Source organism: Spea bombifrons, chromosome 1 (genome assembly GCF_027358695.1).
Source record: "Spea bombifrons isolate aSpeBom1 chromosome 1, aSpeBom1.2.pri, whole genome shotgun sequence".
Classification (NCBI taxonomy): domain Eukaryota; kingdom Metazoa; phylum Chordata; class Amphibia; order Anura; family Pelobatidae; genus Spea; species Spea bombifrons.
The window spans coordinates 151,180,491-151,196,468 of NC_071087.1; the positions used below are offsets into that span (position 1 = coordinate 151,180,491).

Here is a 15,978-nt window from a genome sequence, read left to right on the forward strand (position 1 = left end):
AGCCTTCCCCCCCATGTGCATCAATGAGCCTTGGATGCCCATGACCCTGTCTCTAGTTCACCACTTTTCCTTCTCAGCATAATCTCAGCACCTTTTATAGCACAAGATGTGACCTTAAATTGGGGCGCTGTTGTGTAGTGGCTTAATGAGATAACGTGTATAGATCAGTACCAGGAGTGGTGTTCATAAAGTGTTGGGATTATAGAGTGAATAATAATAATAATAATAAATAAATATTGAGATAGAAAAGGTAGGCTGCTAAAACACCAGTTTGGAGCTATTCCCAAGTGCCCCTAGGTAGACATTGTAACAATTTGTGCGATGGGTGTTAGCACCACATAGATTCAGGTTACATATATATCAGTTTTATTTATAACAAGTTTAGTAAAATAAATATAGCATACATAAAATCAAATTAGAATATCTTCAAATCCACAGCAGTTATCTTCAAATCCACAGCAGTTTTTTTTCTGATACCCTAACGGGTTTTGCCATAAGGCTTCATCAGAGGGTAGATGATGGATAATCTGGAGTAACCTTATTTGCTTGATGTGTTGAATTCCCTTATTGGAAGGAAGTAGTAGTATCTGTATTTTGGGTGTTTGTTCTTTTTATATATATTATACAGATAAATGGTTGTTACTCCAGGGAAGTAGTCTGGCAGTAATTAGATTAGATTTTATTTGAAGATTTTTAAGTATTCCGGGGGTAGATTGTGTTCCCCAAAAATGATGTGTGTCAGGGTAGTGTCAAGTCCAGTGCGGTGGTCTAAAATACAAAAAAGCCTAAAATACAAAAAGAAAAATTCTTGAGTATAAAGCAAAGTAGGATGCTACAGAAACATAGAGTCTGACGGCGGATGAGAACCATCTAGTCTGCCCATTCTTTTCCAGCTGTAAAGTCTCTGTGGGTATTAAAACCCTATAACAATTATATTGTACCACAGAAAGATCCCACCTTGAGTATATTTAAACGTTCAGTTTTAATATATATCATACTAAAACACTTTGTGGCCTCATGTGTAATAAAATATATTGTCTGCAAGTAGCGTGTGTGATTCATTAGTGTTACTGTGTGGTAAAAAATGGAACAAATGCTGTGGACATTAAGCTGCCAAAACAAAATGTAAGCTCTACTAGTTGCTGTGGGGGAAGCAAAGATTCCCCCAAAACAATAAAGAAATGAAGTCGAAGTATTGTTATTTTTATGGCCTTTCTATAAAAGCATCTTAGTCACGGGACGTGCACCGCAGGCATTCAGAAGGGGGCTCAGCAGTGGCGTCGCTACAGGGGGGCAAGGGGGGGCAATTGCCCCCCCTTGGTTATTCCTTGCCCCCCCTGTTGCCCCCCCGCCGAATTTGTAACTCCTTGACTGCTAACGACGGCATGGTACCGCCGCTAGCAGTCCCAGTCAGGTGCTAACGACGGCACCATGCCGCTACTAGCACTACCTTACCTTGATGGAGGTCTGTGGACCTCCATCACCACCTATCCCGGCGATCTGCCCCTCACACTGAAGGGCATCACCTGGGCCACCCGATCTGCCCGGTGACGGCACGCGCAATGACGCGATGACGTCACCGCGCAACTTTATTAAGAACTGACAATTGTCAGTTAAAGAGGTATGGGGGCATGTTGCTTAGATGCCTGTATCTCAGGCATCTAAGCAGCTACATACCCCCAACATATACCATTGGAAAGGCAATCGCCTCGCCTTTCCAACGGTATATAGATTGTAAATAATAAAAAATATTAAGTTAAAAAAATAAAAATGTAAAAAAAATGATTTGGGGGTCTCTAAAGGCAGATAAAAAAGATCAAAATTGCCTAGAGACCCTCAAATTAAATTATTTAAACATAAAGTAGTTTAAGTATTCTAGCTAAATGATCACTGTGGTAGCCAATGTTACCACAGCGATCATAAAGCTATAAAAAGTCACATTCCCTTTTTAAAAATGGCCGATACTAATTTTTAATCCTATGATCCCTTTGATCATGGGGTTAAATTTAGCCAACGGTAGAGGGAGGCAATTTTTGAAATCCTGATGAACTGCAAATATTATTAAAATCAGCCATTTAGCCTGTGCGGTACGTGAGTAATCATCTCATCGCTGGAGCGCCTTGCATTTTTACTGCAAAACTTATTTTTGCTGTAAAAGTGATTTTTTTTTCTCCCTTTACCATCATTTCTTTGGGATTGTAAAGGGAAAGAATGGTGTGTGCTACTGTGAGTGAATGTATGGAAAGTATGGTGTGTGCTTCTGTGAGTGAATGTATGGAAAGAATGGTGTGTGCTTCTGTGAGTGAATGTATGGAAAGTATGGTGTGTGCTTCTGCGAGTGAATGGAGATATGAAAGGCGTGTGAATGATCAGTAATTAGGGTTGAAGCCTTGACGTGGCATTACTGCTCAAGTAGGAAGTTAAATTATGGCACAAAAAGTACACACAGTACAAACTACACCCCTTGGCGCATCAAATGAGGGGCTGCATGTGTTTCTAGTACAAACCTGGAGTGCGCAAGACACAAATGAACATGTCGCTATGGTTAGAAAAAACATATTTTCTAGCCAAAGTGACATATTCCATCATTATTTGTGCACTCAACTTTTGTCCTAGAAATACATGTAACCCCTCATTTGAAGCACCAAGGGGTGTAGTTTCTTAAAATGGATGACTTGTCTGAATGAGGGAGAGCATGCGTTAATATGTGGATGAACTGTCTGAATGAGGGAGAGCATGCGTTAATATGTGGATGATTTGTCAGAATGAGGGAAAGCATGAGTTAATGTGATTGTGCGTATAATTGTGGAAGGGCAAAGATGGCACTAGCAGGATGTTTGAGCCTTGGGGACCAAGATGGCACAGGCAGGGTGTATATGGGACAAAGATGGCAAATCGTATGTGTGTTATCTGGGTGTGCAACCTGTGATCTATCCCTGTAATTTAGGGGGTTTTAAATATACCATTAATGCCGTGTTTTTATGTGAATTCCAATTGATCTATACCTGCAAAGCTGGGTTTTTGTGTGTTCTTCTGTAGATCCATATCTGCTATGCTATGTTTCCATACATTATTTATGTATACCTGCAAATACAGGGTTTGTATGTCTTGTTCAGTTGATTAATACCTGCAATGCTGTTTCCATGTATTTATTTGATCTATACCTGCGATGCTACGTTTCATATATTATTATTGTATACCTGCAAATACAGGATTTGTATGTCTGATTCTGTTTATTTGATATATACCTTCGGTGCTGAGATCACAAGTGAATTTCAATTGATCTATACATGCAAAGCTGGGTTTGTGTGTTAATGTGTTGATCTATACCTGCTATCGGCAGCAGGGTCTAATATTTATATATATATTTATATATATATCGGCAGCAGGGACTAATATTAATATATATATCGGCAACTGGGGCTAATATTAATATATTTGGGCAGCAGGGGCTAATATTTATATATCAGCAGCAGGATCTAATATTAGGCCCTGAAATCATTTAGTGCAAAAGTTAAGGTATTGTGTTGTTTAAAGGATTTCAAGGATTAGTCTTACTAAATTGTGGCTTCAGGCTTCCCATGTTGAATGATCAAGTATTGTATTGGCCAATAACAAAAGTATCATTCCATAGCACATTACTTTTGGCAATATATATATATATATATATATATATATATATATGTGTGTGTGTGTTTTTTCAGTGGTATGATTTAATGGTGGAAATTATTAATGCCCCCCCAGTTTGACTGTGGTATCTTGTGTGCCCCCCTATATATTGTTTCTAGAGTCACCACTGGGGCTCAGTCAGGAGCAGCGCGGCCCACTCTAAATCAGAGAGTAGTATAGAAACATAGAATGTGTCGGCACATAAGAACCATTCCGCCCGTCCAGTGTGCCCAGTTTCTGAGGCATCTCTTTCTGCTACAGCCAATCAAAAATAGAGTTTGAGTCCTCCCACCCAGCTCTTCTCTCATTGGTCGGAGGAGCCGCCTGACAACAGGAAACATTCTGATAGGAAGTTTGGAATCCTTGAGGTCTTGGGTGACCGTGCCAGTTGCTAAGCAACAGGTGAGACTGTTGTACTGGGTTACATGTATTTTATTAATGTTTGTCCGCAGGGTCAATAGTAGGCATTTCCCCTACCTTAGGAATATTGGTGGGGTTTGACACAGGTGGGAAGTGGTGGGAATTAAGGGGGTGGGGGATAACCGTGGGTAAAATAATATATCCTACTTATGGTGGGGGCACCAAAAAATATCCTATACTTAGGTTTACCTCGGTTTTCCAAGTGCAAATTAAACTATGGTTTATATTCCTGAATCTAGATTTAGATATATGAACATATATAGTGCTGTGAAAAAGTATTTGCCCCTTCCAAATTTATCACACTTAAATGTTTCAGATCATCAAACTAAATGTAATATTAGTAAACACAAAATGCAGCTGTTAAATGATAGTTTTATAGAAGGAAAAAAGCCTCCTTAATTAACCAATTTACCAAATGTAGTTGATAATTGATAGTAACACACAGCATGATTACTGCCAGCCTTGTTGAATCTGAGCATCAATTAAATAGAACTTGTCTTGCGTGTAAGCTAAAAGGCAGGGGTAGATCCAGAGCCTGACCTCGTGAAGAACACTCACATTAACACACACATTCAGACACTCACACCAACACACACGAATACACAGACACTCAACACTACCAGACAGGTACACACACCTAGACACACATGCTAGATATTTAACACTAACACTCAGTAACACGCCCAGTCACTGATACTAACACACACATCCAAACACTAACACAGCCTGATATTCACATTAACACAACCAGACACACTAACCTACATGCACACAGATACTAATACTCACACACCCAGAGACACACACGGTATCATACTGAGACTAACACACATGCACACATACACTTACATAAACTCACACACTAACATAACCAGACACAACAACACACATACCAAGGCACACACATCCAGACACCAAGACAACCATAATCTCAAACTAACACCACTGAGACTAACACACATGCACACAGACACTTACATTAACACACACTAACACAATCAGACACTAACACACACTAACATGACCAAATAAACAACAACATACCCAATCACACACACTAACATACCCAGGCACATACACACACTAATATACCCAGAAGTGCTCAGGAAGGCCTGGTTCATTGAGAAGTGGATGAAGAAAGAAGACAAAAGAACAAGATGAGGCAAGAGAAGACGTGGAGCTTCAGGAAAGGAAACAGGGATACAAAAAATGGAGGGAGGAGAGGGTAGAGAGACATTGAGTGAGAGAGTAAGAAAGAGAGAGCATGAGTGAGCGTGAGAGAGAGAGAGAGAGAGTGAGTAAGTATGAGTGAAAATGACAAAAACAAAGAAAAGCAAACAATAATTGGAAGCTCTCTGCTTTGTTTTTGTTTATTTAGTTTGTTTATTTAGTTTGTCAGGAAGGAGAGGAACAAATGAGAATAATCTACAGATCCTGAGAAATAGCAATATATGTATACATATATATAACATCAATGCAGATATTTATTTTGTGTATAGAAATGAAAATCTAGGATTTGGGAAAAGTGATAGTTCCACTTTAAGCCACTGCGAAGCTCTTCAGTAACTGTCGTTTAGAGTGCTTTTACTCATCTTGATATAATTATATTCTTGCTCTACAAGGTGTTACTTGCCAATCCATTTCTCCATGTCTGGTATGAATAAATAGTATGGAAATAATAAATGCATGTTACGTACTTTTTTTCGTTGCCAAATTATAAGAACTGACATTTCAAATTAGATTTCTCAGAATTATTTCAGTAGTTCCAAGCTATGTAAGAACAACTAATGAATTCTACTTATTATAAAATGAAATATGGGATCACACAAGTGAACATCCATACATTTTGGATTCATCTTCAAATATTAATGTTTCTGTTTCATATAATTAGTTTTTTAACGGTTCCTTGATGCAGCAATGATGATACATTATTCCAGTGACCTCACTTTTTCTTTTTTGTTCTTTTTGTTACATGTTCCATGAGTCCACCTGCTAGTAAGGCAAAGTGGTTCACTGAGCTTGAAGGTAAGATAAAAGCCGCAACACACTGACCGTGCATTAAGAAGGGTCGATAACTATGCATGCTTTTGCACCTTTTAGAATGAAATAAACCAAAGGTGGTGGACTATTCTTGATTTCTTATAGACAGCAGTCTCCACAAAATTCATTAAAAGGTGTTGTGCGTCTTTTAAGGTGCTCTGGGCGCCAACCATGACTGAGGGGCATACCTGGGAACGCTCTGGGTTTGGCCCAGAGAAATCGCGGAGATGTGCTGCTTCTCTGGTTCTCTTTTTCAACACCCAAATCTTTACATTGCATTTTCCTCCAAAGCAGTCAAGATCCCTCTGGGCTCAGATGCCACCTAGAGCCTTGCCATGCTTCTTTTCACCCTTATTTTTTGTTTCCTCTTGTCCACAGGGAAGGACTGGGAAATTGGGAGGCTTAGGCATGTTGAGGTTTACGTCTTATTATTGTTATTATTTTATTTAGCACCATTATATTCTGTAGTTCTGATTGAGTCCCTACGTGGACTGTCATCTATATGCTACTTTGATTGTTGGTAGCAGTGCTACGACTCATCAGGATCTGGATAGCTTGCTATCACTGAAGTCATATTTGGCATATATTGTGTTACTATATGATGCGATGCAATGTATGATTTGCTTTACACTAGGCATTCATTATTTAACTTGTCCTGAAATAATAAAGTATCCTTAGATAAAGTATAGGTCCAAGAATACCTCCAGCAAAACTATGAAATTGGCATGGCCTCAGAGTTAAACCAAATAGCTATGAAACAAGTAGACAAATCACCATACAAAAAGCGTAAGAACAGGTGATTTTAATGAATACGTTTAGTAATGCTGAACGCTGGCAGCAGTTCCTCTTTTAAAATCTTCCGAGGAGGATGTGGTGATTAAGACATGTCTTTAATTTTTGTACATTCTGTTGAATCTCTTTATCCGACTTTAGGGAAATCCCCAGCAGTGTTATCCCCACTAGACTAATGAAATATAATACGCATTCCCAAGCTTAAAACAATGTGCAGCTGTGAACAGGGGGACACGTACATGTCAACAAACTTGTGGATTTATATTAATGTGAAGTACGAGATTGTTGCAAGCTTTTTAATGGGGTATGGTAAGAAGCATGCAGAGGAATACTTTAAGAAAATCTTTGCCTCCATTCTCTATTTGTACCATAATATATCTTTTTGAGTAGCTAGATCTCCCCTAGTCTACTGAAAGTGTTATTATTGGGAAGTGGACACGTCTAGGGGTGACAACAGCTAAGCCATGAAGCAGTAGGGGCATGTGCACCTAGAGTGTTAAGGTCACCTGTCTTCTGTAGCACCATCATTACAGAGTTCCAAGCTACATCTGGAAGCAACATCAGCACAAGCACTGGGCGTTGGGAACTTCATAAAAAGGGTTTCCATGGCCGAGCAGCTGCACACACGCTGAAGGTCACTATGCGCAATGCCAAGTGTCAACTAATATGGTGTAAAGCTCACCACCACTGGACTCTGGAGCAGCAGTAACGTGTCCTCTAGAGTGATGTCACGCTTTACTATATCCATGTCTGCTGGGATGAATCTGAGCTTGGCGGATGTCTAGAGGTAATAGTCTGCGGGTGTTTTTCGGGGTTAGGACCCCTTTGTTCCAGTGAAAGGTAATGTTAATGCTATAGAATGCAAAGACTTTTTACGCAATTGTACCCCTCCAACTTTGTGGCATCAGTTTGAAGAAAGCATTTTCCTGTTCCGGCGTGACTGCATCCCATATCCGTAAAGACATGGTTTCAAAAGGTTGGGGTGGAGGAACTCGAGTGGTCTGCAACAAACCCTGACCTTAACCCCGCTGAACACCTTTAAGATGAATTGAAACGCCACTTGTGAACCAGGCCTTCTCATCCAACCTGACAGAAGTGCTTTTGGCTGAATGGGCACAAATTTTTAGCTAATTTTTTTTTGTGCGTGTTTTAACTATGTTCATATCCATGGTTTTGGAGTGGGATGGAGGGATCAGCTCTGGTTGAACTTGCGACATAGTTATTAAATCCGTATGCTGGTGATTTGTATTTTATATTTATAAACAGATGGATTTTATAGACTATTTTCAGTTATTCAATGATTTTGTAACGTAGTTTTTTTTAAGCTATATTATGTGAAAATTGATTATATTGTACATCAATAACATCTCTTGGTTCAATTTTTTTTGCAAATTACTAAAAATAAAAACAAAATAAAAACATTTTTACACGGTGAATACACATCATGCTTTGTGTTCGAATAGGCTCTGAAGAAATAACGTAACATTCTCTGGCTGAAGTTAAATTCCATTCCAACAAACTGATCTCTTGTAGACATTTCCTCATATGTACGGTGAAGGTGGCAGGGGAAAGAAATAACAAAAAGGTCTTGTGCAACTCAAGATAGTCCTCTACAATTTTATGAATGTATTGCTTTGTCTTCATGATTCTTCTGTAAAACCATAAATTATGGAAGATATTCCCATTTCCCATGATGGACATAGTCTGAAATCAGGTAATACAGCCGACCACCTTTTGCCTTCAAAACATTTCACTTGCACAAAGCCAACGATTTTGTAGGCATATAATCTGGTGAATGATCATCAAGTTAATATGTAGATTGTGTTTCACTCATTAACTGAAACAGCTGTGTAGTTTGAATAAAACTGTGAGGAACGGCTAAACTCACTGACAAATAATGCTAAGGTTAAGGTCAAAAGTCTTACACCGGGGCAACACAAAGCACAGCCACAAAAGACTACTGCATCAGCAAGGTCTCTCACAGACAGATATTTCAAGGCACACAGGGGCTTCCAGATGTTCTGTTCAAGCTCTTTTGAAGAAGCACAAAAGAAACAGGCAATGTTGAGGAGTGTAGATGCAGTGGTTGGCCAAGGAACCAGTGCAGCAGATGAAAGGCACATCATGCTTTCTTCCCTTTGCAATCAGATGATGTCAAGCAGAAAACATCAGGTCCCTGGTACACCCATCTACTGTCCTGAGAAGTCTGGGGAGAAGTGGTAGACTTGTGGCCCAAAATCCATACCACACCAAATGGGGAAAAACAGAGGCAGGTGCTCTGAACTTATGGCAACATTTGGGCGTAGCAGAAGGCAGTTTGTTCACCAAAGGGCTAGAGGGCGGTACAAGAATGAGTGTTTGCAGGTAACAGTGAAGCACGGTGGAGGTTCCTTGCAAGTTTGGGGCTGCATTTCTGCACATGGAGTTGGAGATTTGGTCAGAATTGCTGGTCTCCTCAATGCTGATAAGTTCAGGCAGATACTTACCCAGCGTGCAATACTATCAGGGACGCATTTGACTGTCCCTAAGTTTATTCTGCAGCATGACCCCAAACATACAGCCAAAGTCATTAAGAACTATCCTCAGCATAAAGAGGAATGAGCAGTCCTGGAAGCGATGGTATGGCCCCCACAGCCTGGGATTACACAGAGAGAGAAGCAGCCGAGGCTGCCTGTATCCACAAAGGAATTGGGGTTCGTTCTCCAAGATGTTTGGAACAACCTACTTGCCGAGTTCCTTAAAAACCTGCATGCAAGTCTACCTAGAAGAATTGATGTTGTTTGGAAGCAAAGGGTGGTCACACCATGTATGGATACAGATTTTCATTCACTTTGCATTTTGTTTATTACACACATACACAATATATAATCTCATTTGAGTGCAAGCAGATAAAGAAAACCCAGCAAAATATGGATTGTTGACTTGTTTAATAGATCTGATTGTGATGGTACAGCTATAAAAACAATGATAACATTAATCTCTTTAGTGTTCTATACCTCTGCGGTGGAAAAAAGTAGCGGTCACCAGACACTAAAGAGGTTAATCATTCTGATCTACCACAATAAGTCAAACCACTTCAAAAGAAAACTTCTAATTGAATGGTACATGAAGCCAGTGTGAATGTCTTGTTATTAACCAAACTGGGAAATAGATTACACAAATCACAGTCTATAAATGAAGCATTTAGAGAAAACATCTGATTAGAAGAGGACAGCTATGTACGTACAGGTATTGAAAACAATCAAAGGAGGGGAACCAATCCTGACCACAAATTATTTTTATGCTACAAAAGACACCACAGGGATTATCAAATTTTCACCTGATTAATAATCTAGTAAAAATGTATCTTCGCTGTGCTACAGTTACTTATCCTAGTTATGGTGTCAGACAGAACCTGAGTGATTAAATAAATCCGTATGAATATATGCCTTTATCAGCCAACTATCAGTCTGTGAGGATACACGTCTCTGCCTCCAGCCTCCTATAACAATGAAAACTCAGCAGCATGCGCATCCTGGCAGGCAAGTAATTCAATGCCACGCAAATCTTTTCTGATGACCAGTGCAGTCCTCAGTCAGGTGGTTGGTAGTAAAGTCATAATGAGGTATAAAATAAGTACATTGACAGCATACCAGCCTTCCTTTTAAAAAAGGAGAAAGTGTGTTTTTTCTTTACACCTGTTGACAGGTGTGTAAGGAAGAAGTGCACCTATCACAAAAAGCTGACCCACTTTTGATTCTCTGCTCAAGGCCTCCACGGATTATGCACTCGCTAGACTTGGAGAATTACCTCTAGCTCTCTTTTGAGCCTTCATTTCTCAGCGCTTGGCTGCTTACTTCCTATTAACACACATCACCACCGAATGCAACAGACAAGAAGGGTAAGAGGGTTTTAACTTGCATTTTTAGGATTTATCCTGCAGGTCCTATCGTAATATTTTTTAACTATTGCTCAAAAATAGATACAAGTTTTGGAACAACTTGCTTCTTTATATCTGTGTTGAGCGCTTGATCAGAGTAAAAGGGTTTTTTTTGCGCAACATTTTGTTCCCTATTAAGCTCCGCTAATGGATAATCGCGAGTTCTTGCAAATTACTTGTACGTAACACATAGCAGGATGAACGGCCTGACTTGCTCGTATTAGCTAATGTATCAGATAATCTGCTCTGTGAAACAGGGGTTCCAGTTGTTACAAGAAATGATGGTCTTGCAGATTACAAAGATACTAAGAAAGGAAAAATGCTAAAGGAGCCGATTAAAAGACCAAAAAAAAAAAACCATTTGACAGTTTTTTTTTTAGGTGAACCAACAGCAGATTATTATGAGAAGGCAATGATTCGCAAAAGAAATACAAAAAAGGTACACCAGGTGATCTAGAATGGATTCGAAAATCATGTGATAATGAACAGACAGTATTACTTTTGATACATTTAGTAAGTGCTTTTAATTTATTTTTTAACCCCTACATGGTAAAAAAGGTCATTGGCTGTTGGCCAATAGCCAGGATTCAAGCTTTATATAGTTAGAGTACACCTGGATTAAACCAATTTACTCAATGTGTTTAGCAAGGATATATAAAACAGCAAGCCAAACGGGCTTCCATGTAAAAAACAAGGTGGTGAATCATACTAACGAGCTCATGCGACTCATTACGTTTTACCAAATACTCTGTTGGTTTCTTTTCCCATGCTCATGGTCGTTGCTAACAAGTTCTATTATAAAACGGTGTTTGTTTTCAAAAATTACTAACACTGGCCAGTAAGAAGCTTGTATAAAAATCAAAAAGTGAGCATCTAGTTCTGGTAGGACTCCCGTACTTTGGACTGCAGGGCGTCACACGTTTTCTTGGCATCTCCCAAAAGCATAGAAGTGTTGGGTTTGTAGAAGATGGGGTTGTCCACAGCTGCATATCCAACTCCCAGGGACCTCTTCATCACAACGACCTGTGAGATATAAACAAATTCTCTAATGCAAAACTGTTCCTTCCCCTTAACATGTGCCAGCAAATACATATTAAACATGCATCTATACACATACATATATATCTATATATACCCTATTTATTTAGATGCCAGTAGCAAACCAAGGCCTCTTACCTGCTTGGATTTCCACACCTCTAGAACAGGCATTCCAGCAATTATTGAGTTGGGATCTTCTTGTGCTGCCGAGTTAACAGTGTCATTGGCACCGATCACCAGGACCAAATCAGTTTCTAAAGGGAAAGAAGACAATGACAATACGCTCTATGGAGGAGTTATTTATCAACGATAAACCCCCCCCCTTCACAACACAAGAGAATTAACATTATGACAATGAACGTTCTATCATTGCTGGGCTGAAGGGTATGAAGCAGGCAAAGCGAGAACCCCATGACATTTCCTTGGTGCTTGGTATTGAAGCCGTATTCCAGATTAATTCTGTTTTGGCTGCCTGTACATCATGGTAGTTTCATTAAAAGTCTGATGGACACAGGCACATCACGCCAGCAATAGCAAGTGGGTGAGGAAATAAAACTAAACTGGACTGTTGCCCTGTGTTCAAAAACCTTGCAATTTGATACGCATTAAACCAAACCCATGATGATCAAGGGAGCATCCAAATCACATCCCCTTCAGAGCTGCATTTGCAGGATCTGTACACCACGTCTAAACAAGTTTAACTTGTAGCACAAAAAGTGTTTCCGCTTGAGAACTACTATGTTTACTTGCCTATGAAAAAAATACATTGGAGAAAGGAGAGGAGAAAATATTATTTACAGTTCTAAGAAGAAAAAAAAACCCTTTTCCTGACACTTACCAGGGAAGTCCTCGTTGATCTCATCCATCTCAAGTACGATGTCATACGGCACGCCAGCTTCAGCCAAAAGCACGTTAAGCTGACCAGGCATGCGGCCGGCGACTGGGTGGATGCCGAACCTGGGGAGCGTCAGATATGAAAAGGACAGTGAACATGCCGGTTTTAAACAGTATTATGAAAGCAACTAAACAGTTTTAGGAACTATTTTTCTGTAGTTTTATTTTGCCTAGAGTCAAAGCTTCATTATGTTTTCCCCATAAGGTCTACTTTTTAAACCCAGAATGATTCTTGTTATCGGTGTTGACTCCATGACAGATTAATCAAAGTCTCTTAAAAGAGGGAAATACACAAGGAGAATAAAAAGCATTAAGATTAGACCAGGACCCTATAATAACTAGGGCCACCGGACAGAATAATTTTAATATTAATTCAGAACCACAGAGCAATGCACTCCGAATTTCACTCCGGATCCTCAAAACATGTACCTGTGTGTCACCTGCATTAAGCATCACCAAATATACTTATTAAAACTACCCGTAGCCTTGTGCCCATTTTCAGACATATTAGTTCTAGAAATTTGTGATTTGAACTGGAAGCGAAGATCAAACAACCAACATTGGCAAAACCAAGCACGTCGCGTCAGAAGCATCTGGCTTCTCCCCTTTATACGTCTACCAGAACAGCTTCCACAAAAGAGGAGGAACAACTAAACCGGGAGAAATAACCACGCAGAACGATAATATGGCTGCCGCCAGGGCATAAACATACGGTGGGTCTCTAGCGCATGTAACACCATTACAGTGCTGTATTAAATTTATTGAGCAGGTGGGCTGTTTTATTGAAGGTACACATAACCAGATGTAACGTCGGCCGTAGAGAAATGCCTTCTTACTAGGAAGGCTTGTTCTTGTGCCGTGGAAGATCGTCTATTGACCGTCACGTGTGCTTCTCGCCTGCTTTTAATATTAAAGTGATTTCCTGCAGGTTAAGCCGTGGATTTCGCTGCGCAATCTGCTATACCAAGAACATAACAGGTTCGTGTAACTAAAACCTTCCTGGCTCGGCAAACCCAACACAGATCTGCCGCGTGTCATATTCCACGATTGCAATGGGATGCTACCTTACATATATTACAGGGGATTAATAAATCAGATGTGTGCACAGCGCCTCTGAAACAGAATAAGGTAGATAGAACGAAACTACTGTTTACTAGGAGACTATAAAAGGATTGGTGGGGGGAAAAATGCAAAAAACACATTTTATAACAAAATGCGGAGTCCAAAGAAGATTTGGATGAGGAGGGGGTGTTAAGTCTTCTATTTTTTATGATCTGACCACCAAAGCACAGAAAACAGAGAAGCCAGCAGGGGTTAATCATCTTTCTCTGGCTTCTTAGTACGGTCTCATCTTGCACGAACGTGTCCAGGTTCAGAGTAGATCATTCGTCAAACAATCGTCAAGAATGATTCACGGAATGATTAATTTAAACGGGAGATTATAATAAAACAGAGATGGTGGCACCAATACAAAGAATTTCACGTATAGTAAAAAGGCTGGGGAAAATTCACGTAAGGACTGATATTTTCAGGGGACAGAGAGCTCAAGTGATTTATGATGCAAAATTAGTGAGCGGAAGTGTTAACCACCACCTGACTTTCAGGAAATCGCTTCTTACAATATAAATACATTCTAAAAATCTGATGTGATTGAGGTTATCTAGATTTCCAACAACGGGCCACTCATAATAAAAAAACTAGGGACCAAAAATGTCTTAATACAGACATGGCTTCTTCTAGCGTCAACTCTAGTTCTCTGTTACATTGTGGTAATTTCTCTGGCAGTGTTTTCAAGGCCAAAAGGAGAAAAAAAAAAAATCAGAATTCCGCCCCGATAGTATTGAGACGTATAACTCCCTACCACCTAATTTCACTCGTCGGCAAAACTAAATTAGAACAGTGCACACGGCTGAAATACGCTGAAGAAATGATTTTAAGGCAGTCGTAGCGGTAGCAGGTTCCTGTAAGCCGGTCACCTGATCAGACACCGCATGTATGAATGTCTACAAACAACTGGAACAATAATACAAACGTCTATCAAGCTCAAGGCGTGGAGGGACTAGAAAACCATTTATTGTAACTTGCAGCTCCAAGAATGAAGCTCTCCCAAATATTGGAGCGCACGGCATAAATCTAATTGTATTATGCCTTAAAATGCCTTAACAATGATTACATACGCGCCAGAGAACTAGAGTCTCACCATTTGTATCCAGCTAGCCTGGTCTAAAGATATTCTGGATGCCAGCTGAAAGCAAAACTGGGAGAATTATACGCACATGTTCGTTAACCATAAGCAGCCAGGGCTTTGACTGTAAGAAGTGCTTTTGGCCTCCACTGTTATCATAACTTGAATAATAGCCCGCGATAGCACACAGTGTTATGACTAAAGTCAAATATGAAACTAAGCAATCACACGTTGGAATTTGTCATCAGTCGTAAGGCAGAGTGACAGCTAAAAAATCTTTCTTGGCCAAGCACCGGCATGACTAATTGATGACAGCCATATGTCTATGCTGGCCTGTTTCCATGTGGCGGGTGAGTGCGCGAGTGTGTGTGCTGGTGTGTGCGCGCGAGTGTGTCACAGTCTGCAATCTGCGCACAACATGGTTATGAGGCAGTGCAGGTCTACTGAAACCGACAGGGCAAGCAGCAGCTGCAGTCAATGAACACCGTGCGAGCTCCACAAGGATGATGAAAGAGCTAGATTAAACAAGAGGTTCCCGCCGTGGTTACACAGTAATCATATTAAATAAATGTGTGCTCACAGTTTGCGGTAAACAGATGGGGCATTTAAGAGTCATTTACGATGATTGGGTAGAGTTTAGACACATAGAGCTATAGAAGTGGCATTAGATATGTTTGATCTGGTTTCTTCAAGGCTCAAATCAAAGAGCCGGGCAGACCATGTTTTCATTCAACGTTTCGCTGCTTCCTATTTCCGCTTAGCAGAGGGCCGACCGAGTGCCAAACGAGCGTCGGGGTAAAACAAGCTGAGCTTATCAAATACATCTTGCCATCTCTCCAAAACTAATCTGCAACTATGATGGGGGTACAAGGTGGCCCCAACATTACAAAGCAGGTGGTATGACCCATTATCGGAGGTAACCAGTGTTCTAGAGAGGGTTACTTAACAGACACTGATGGTGGGGCATCCGCAAGTAACCAGGCTTATTGATGGAAATAAAATGAACTTTCCTTTCGCAGTT

At 40.2% G+C, this 15,978-nt stretch overlaps 1 protein-coding gene across 1 annotated transcript in view; it reads right to left on the reverse strand.

Annotated features, from left to right (window-relative positions):
• Nucleotides 1-11,339: 11,339 nt before the first annotated feature.
• Nucleotides 11,340-15,978, reverse strand: part of NNT (nicotinamide nucleotide transhydrogenase) — a 38,162-nt gene continuing 33,523 nt past the window's right edge. Inside the window, exons 20-22 of the mRNA XM_053448078.1 lie at nt 12,717-12,835; nt 12,017-12,132; nt 11,340-11,863 (exon numbers count right to left, since the gene is read on the reverse strand). Coding sequence (XP_053304053.1) covers nt 11,714-11,863; nt 12,017-12,132; nt 12,717-12,835 — 385 coding nt within the window. The 3' untranslated portion in view covers nt 11,340-11,713. The remainder of the gene's footprint in view (nt 11,864-12,016; nt 12,133-12,716; nt 12,836-15,978) is intronic.